The sequence below is a fragment of the Tachysurus vachellii genome, chromosome 21 (assembly GCF_030014155.1).
Source record: "Tachysurus vachellii isolate PV-2020 chromosome 21, HZAU_Pvac_v1, whole genome shotgun sequence".
In the NCBI taxonomy this organism is placed as follows: Eukaryota; Metazoa; Chordata; class Actinopteri; order Siluriformes; family Bagridae; genus Tachysurus; species Tachysurus vachellii.
Window position 1 is genome coordinate 15,140,104 of NC_083480.1, and position 5,696 is coordinate 15,145,799.

Sequence of the window (5,696 nt, forward strand, 5' to 3'; positions counted from 1 at the left end):
AATCACCAAAGTCTAAAGTTTTCCCAGAAGGGAAAAGTGGATCTGGGAATGAAACTGGGATGTGGGATGTTCACCAATCACAGGGTGTGATGATATACGGGTGACGCGTCCAAATCTTTTGCCGCACAGACACTCGTCAGTGGAGGGTGAGAAACTCAAGTTTATGCCTTACTCTTTCTTTTTTTCCTTCACAAACGAGTTAATACACTCATTACCGCTAGCGTTATCGCTCGTAGGTCTGCTCTGTCCAGCAATGTTTTTAGTTCTGATGAAAAACAGTAGCTCCAAATATCTAGACTGTGGCCCACTATAGAATTTTTACACATCACTTCTAGGCTTTGTTGACAAATTAGAAAAGCAGGTTATGTGCATTAGCACTAGCAGCCTACACTCGCTAGAGTTGTTTATGTTTCTTTCCTTGCTAGTGTGAATGAGGATTAGTAGCTTTTAGTATACAGTATTTTCTGTTTCGCCTGAAAATGTGAACGTAGCGTACTTTCAAAAGCGTATTTAATACACAAACGGTACATAATCAGATCACTGGTACGCCTTTGATAATATTATTTAACATTACATGTACAATTCCAACACCGACAAATTCACACCTACACTTTAAGCCAACATAACAATGAATCATCAGTTTTTCATTTCTCAGGTTTCTTTAAAACATATTTAGTCTTTTCTGTACTCAAAAGAGGGAGATTTTCTTGGACCGACTATGCTAACTTTATCCACATCTGAACCTGCAAGCTAATATATCTAGCATACAAAACCTGCTAACAAAACGTTGTTATAGTTGTGGGATATTTAACAGGCTTAGCAGGTCAGTTCAATCAGCAAAAATTATGACAGACATGAGCAGCGAAAAATATCTGTGTTAAAATGTCTAACAAAAGCTACCTTGCTAGCGCTTCACTAGCTGACTAGCAAATAATAACAACAACAAGAGGACATGTGGGGCTGTTTCCAAAGTGCATATTCATGTGGAAAAAACACAGATATATTGTATAATAAGATAATAAGATATAATATATCTGTTATTCTATATGAAGTATATTTACTGGACTAAAGTGATATGATCAGATTGAGATTTTCTTTAGCCGAGATACTCAGATGTCTGTTTTAGATCCATGTGGGGTTTTTTTAAATGCACTAGAAGAAAAATCCTTGTCACTGGAGTGGTACCTTTTGTACCTTTAGTACCTTTTGTACCTTTAGCACTAGAAAAGTAAATGTAGCGTAACTTTAAAGCTTAAAGTAATACTGATCCAATTAACCTTCAATTATTTTCACATGTATGTTATAATCTATATAACCAGGTGAATCATTTATAGTAAAGAAAGTAAATACGTATGCTTGAAGGTATCACCTCTGCTATCAGAATAAGTACCATTTAGTACTATTTTTACTGAGAGCGTAAAGATAATAGTTGCTGTTTTTAGCCTCGGAGTTCAATAGAATCTGGGCCTGGGGGTCATTAACAGACACCTGGACATGCGGCCTTATATTTGATGCGAGTTGTACAGGAATAACGTGCATGTCGTCTACCTGGATTATGACTAAAAGGTATTTTATGGCAGTGAGATTAGAAAAATAAAAGGAGCAGCGTTCGAGTGCGTTCTCATTAAAGGTGAAGGTGGGCGTGTGGTCTCAAAAGAGTGACTCATAGAAACTCAAATTTACATTTCAAGTCAAAGGATACACGAAAAAGCAAGCGACAGAAACTGCTTACTAATCAGCTCTCGTTACAATGGGATGAAAACCGCCAGTACATTACAGGGATATTGAGTTAGTGCACAGCCTGATAACTTTAATGTAACTGATTAATCTGATCTATTTCACATTCTCTTAATTCACTTCCTGACTAATTCCTCATGATGTAATAAGTAAGATCCGGACCAGCAGGAAGACTTTGTTGTGTTTATAGTCAATAACACTATAGGGAACCTAGAGGCTGTTGAGTTTAGTGGACATACAGTCAGATCAATGGATGTGATCCAGGATCTACATGGATTCAGTGCATGTCTGGGTCATTTACCTGGATGTTGGACGGAAATAAATAAGCAGCATCGGGCTGGAGAGAGTCCAGGGAAGGTGGAGGTGGGTGTGTGTGGTCTCACATTAGTGACTCACAGTAACTCTCATTTACATGCAGTTCAAAGAAAGCATGTCGAAGACAAACAATGCTAGAAATTGACTTGTTTAGAGGTGGAAATGGGTGGAATGTCATCATGTTAAATGTCCTCCATGATCTGTTTTTTATTATTATTTATCCATATGGTTATAATAAAGCCTATATATGTGTGTGTGTGTATATATGTGTGTGAGTGTGTGTGTGTGTGTATATATATATAAACACACACACACACACACACACACACACACACACACACGTCAGGGTCATCTAATCATAAACACTAAATCAGAAAAAATAACACTATTTATTTACAGGCTATGTGGATGTTTAGATGTTTATGTTTCAAGCAGAAATGGGAAGGAAACATAATAAAAAGATCATAAACAGATCATCGTGGATGCTTCCAGGTTTTAATGTGTCTTTGTGTATCTCAGGAGGAAAAACGCATGAAAGCGCATGATGAAGGGAACCTAGTGAGGAGTTTTAGAGCAGTGTGTGTGTGTGTGTGTGTGTGTGAGTGTGTGTGTGTGTATAACTGGGTCAGTACCTGCATTGCTGTAGGATTTGGACAGCACCCAGCCCACACTGGCGCAGATCTTGGCTCGGTTGATGTCGTACTGATCCAAAGGTTTCACGTCCGGGACCACAAAAGTCTTCCTCATCGCATTAGAGTCCACCATATCGAGCCCCCCTTATTAAAGACAGGCCTTACGGAGGAGAAAAAAGGCGAGGTAAAGCCGTAAAAAAAAGGAAAGCAAGCACACGATCAGACGGTCATCCTTTAATATCCCGCTGTGGAGTAAAAACGCGGATGTCGGGTGGCGTCTCGTCGTTGACGGAAAACCAGGATCCTTAAAAAAAAAAAGTGCTTCTTATTCATACAAAAAGAATCTTATTTCATCCTCATAGAAGAACACAAAGCCTGGGAAAACGCTTCCGGTCTGTTACGGAACGCGGTTACACTGACTTTGCGGATATTTTGTTATTATTTGACCCCTTTTTCAGAGCCGCATCGCTGTGCGCTTTGGGCATTAATGCGCCGCCGCTGACGACCGAGTTCCAGGTGCTCCATGCGCACGTCACTCACCTCACCACCGTCCAATCACGTCACACGGGGCGGGACTAACCTTCTAAAGGCAGCCAAGCAGGTATAGGAAGGTGTAATGTTCACAAAAACAGGTGCAGCTGTGAGCCAGGACATGAGGTCGGGTTTGGCCGAAACCGCGCCCTGTTCACTAATCGACACAACTTTGTCTTTTAGAACAGTGTCTGAAAGGTTAGTGTAAAATAAATAAATAAATAAGTGGAAAATCATTCACTCCTGAAATCCCACAATGCACTGCAGTAGGGATGGAATGAGATGTAAATGAGACAGTTTGTAAGGTAAAGGAAGTAGAGAGGAAGTTCAGGCACATGGCTGCCCTAAAACAGGTGGAAAGATGGAAATTCAAAAATGTTTCCACTTTAAAATACTCTACGTGTGATGGGTTATAGACGTGCAACGTCAAGACACCAGTTCGTACCAGTACACACAGTATGAAGGCTTAATCAAAGATAGAAGTGAACATAAAGGCCAGCGTTTGGGGTCTGGTGCGAATCGACGGACCGTGTTCGGAAAAACTGGCTTTTTTCATTTCGAGGCCGCTCCAGTCGGCGAAAGAAATGAAATAATGTCTTTTTCGTGGTTTATTCAGGGATAGAATAAAGATAGACCGAGTTTAAGGAAAGGGTTGGATTAGAACTGTGGAGCTAAAAAAAAAAACATCTTGAGGGAAAATGAGCTTGAGAGTCAGTTGATTTCTTTGATTCAATTCAATTCATTTTATTTGTACGCCAGCCAACGAGACATTGTCTCAAAGCAGCTTTACAGAAGTATTGAAACATAGAATAAAAATGTTAAAGACGTTTCGCTGAGATGAGGAAACCTTGAGAGGAACCAGACTCAGAAGAGAACCTCATCCTCAGAGCGGTGAGGGTTTATTTCTAAAGTTAGATACTTCAGGTTTGTTAAAATATGGTCTATAATTCGTTGGTAAATCAAGTGCATTAGAGATTCTCAACAAGTATAATGAAGTTCAAAATAAAAATGTGACAAGTAAAAAGTGTTTGTTCTCTTGCAGTGAGGTAGAAAGTGTCCACAACATAAGTACTTTAGTAGCGATTAGTCTAGGAGACAGGATGCGAATGTAGATGGCTATAGATAAGCATACTTACAGGACAAAACACACACACACACTGACCCTATAATCCTAAATGTATTTGCTCAACCAAATTAATGTCTGTCTCGTACTAACAAAATATCCGAAGTAAAGGAAAAATGAACTTATTTGTGGCTGAACATTTACCTTAAAGGTGGGGTGTACGTTGTTTGATGCTTCAGAAAACTGAGTCGGGCCGACAAGCAAAACAAATACAAAACTAACATGGAGCCAATGAGCAGAAAGGGGCGTGTCTTGTGAATATGGGCGGAGAGAGTGTTCAGTGCGCATGTGTGACATTAGCAGAGACAGATTCCAAGGGACCGTCTGCAAAGTGCCCATTTTTATGATTTTTTTAATATGAAAATAATTCCCCCAAAAGTAAAACACATTTCCCCAAATAAGTGTTGTATAACTATCAGGACATCAGTGATGTGTGAGCCGAATTTGGTGACAGTACAGTGTATTACAGTGAAGTTATTGACTGATGCCGAGGTCGCTTTTTTCCTTCTCGATAGGTGAGTAACGTTGGTTTTGCTTTGTTACACAGAACTAATATATGTCTTTGTCCTTTACATGATTATACTTGTGTGTCATTTTTGCTTGTTTGTTTATCTGCAATCGTATTGTTCTTCCCTTCAGCTATGATAAAGACTCATTTCTTTCCATTAGTTGCCTGGGTTACGTATGTATGTGTGGGCGGAGCTATCAATACAGGGGTGGGACCCATTTGGGTTAGGGGCGTGTTTGTTTTGGTGATTTCAAATGTCAACATTGGCTTTCAAACATCGTGCACCCCACCTTTAAATGTTTTATGCATCCGATCATGAAACGGTGCTGTTAGACTTGTCCTTTAAATACTGTCAGCTCTTATCTCTACTGATCTTGTACCAATGACACATGGAACCTTTGGCCTATGGACAAATAGACTGTTAATCTGTCAACATTGGCTTTCAAACAACGGAGACCCCACCTTTAAATCAGGTAGTTATAGACATGTGATAAGATTATAGACTTATTATTGTTCTAAAATTACATTTGTAATCATTTCCTCGTTTTTTTGCTCAAACACATTTGTTTATAATTGTTTATTTTATTTCTGTTTATTTTTATTCTGGGCAATAAGATTTTAGTGGCATCTTCGTGCAGCTTGTGGCTTGGTTTAAGGTAAAAAATAAAGGAGAAATAATGCTAACAGGTTTGAACGTATGTGTTTGTGCCTCAGAAGCCTGAACGTACTGAACATCACTTCATTTTTAATTACAATTTAATAAATCTTCACTGCTTTTAACCTGCTGCACGATTTTACTTACATTTCGTTGTTGCTTGAATTCAATTCAGTGAAATAAACAAATTATTAC

At 39.0% G+C, this 5,696-nt stretch overlaps 1 protein-coding gene across 5 annotated transcripts in view; it reads right to left on the bottom strand.

The window, feature by feature from the left end:
- Positions 1 to 3,210, bottom strand: part of camsap3 (calmodulin regulated spectrin-associated protein family, member 3) — a 45,095-nt gene extending 41,885 nt beyond the window's left edge. For 4 of the 5 annotated variants that reach the window (XM_060896820.1, XM_060896817.1, XM_060896818.1 and 1 more), the window contains exon 1: positions 2,685 to 3,209. In XM_060896820.1, coding sequence (XP_060752803.1) covers positions 2,685 to 2,817 — 133 coding nt within the window. In that variant the 5' untranslated portion in view covers positions 2,818 to 3,209. Of the gene's footprint in view, positions 1 to 2,684 lie in introns of all 5 variants that reach the window. The other variant, XM_060896819.1, reaches the window with a different exon arrangement.
- Positions 3,211 to 5,696: the final 2,486 nt, after the last annotated feature.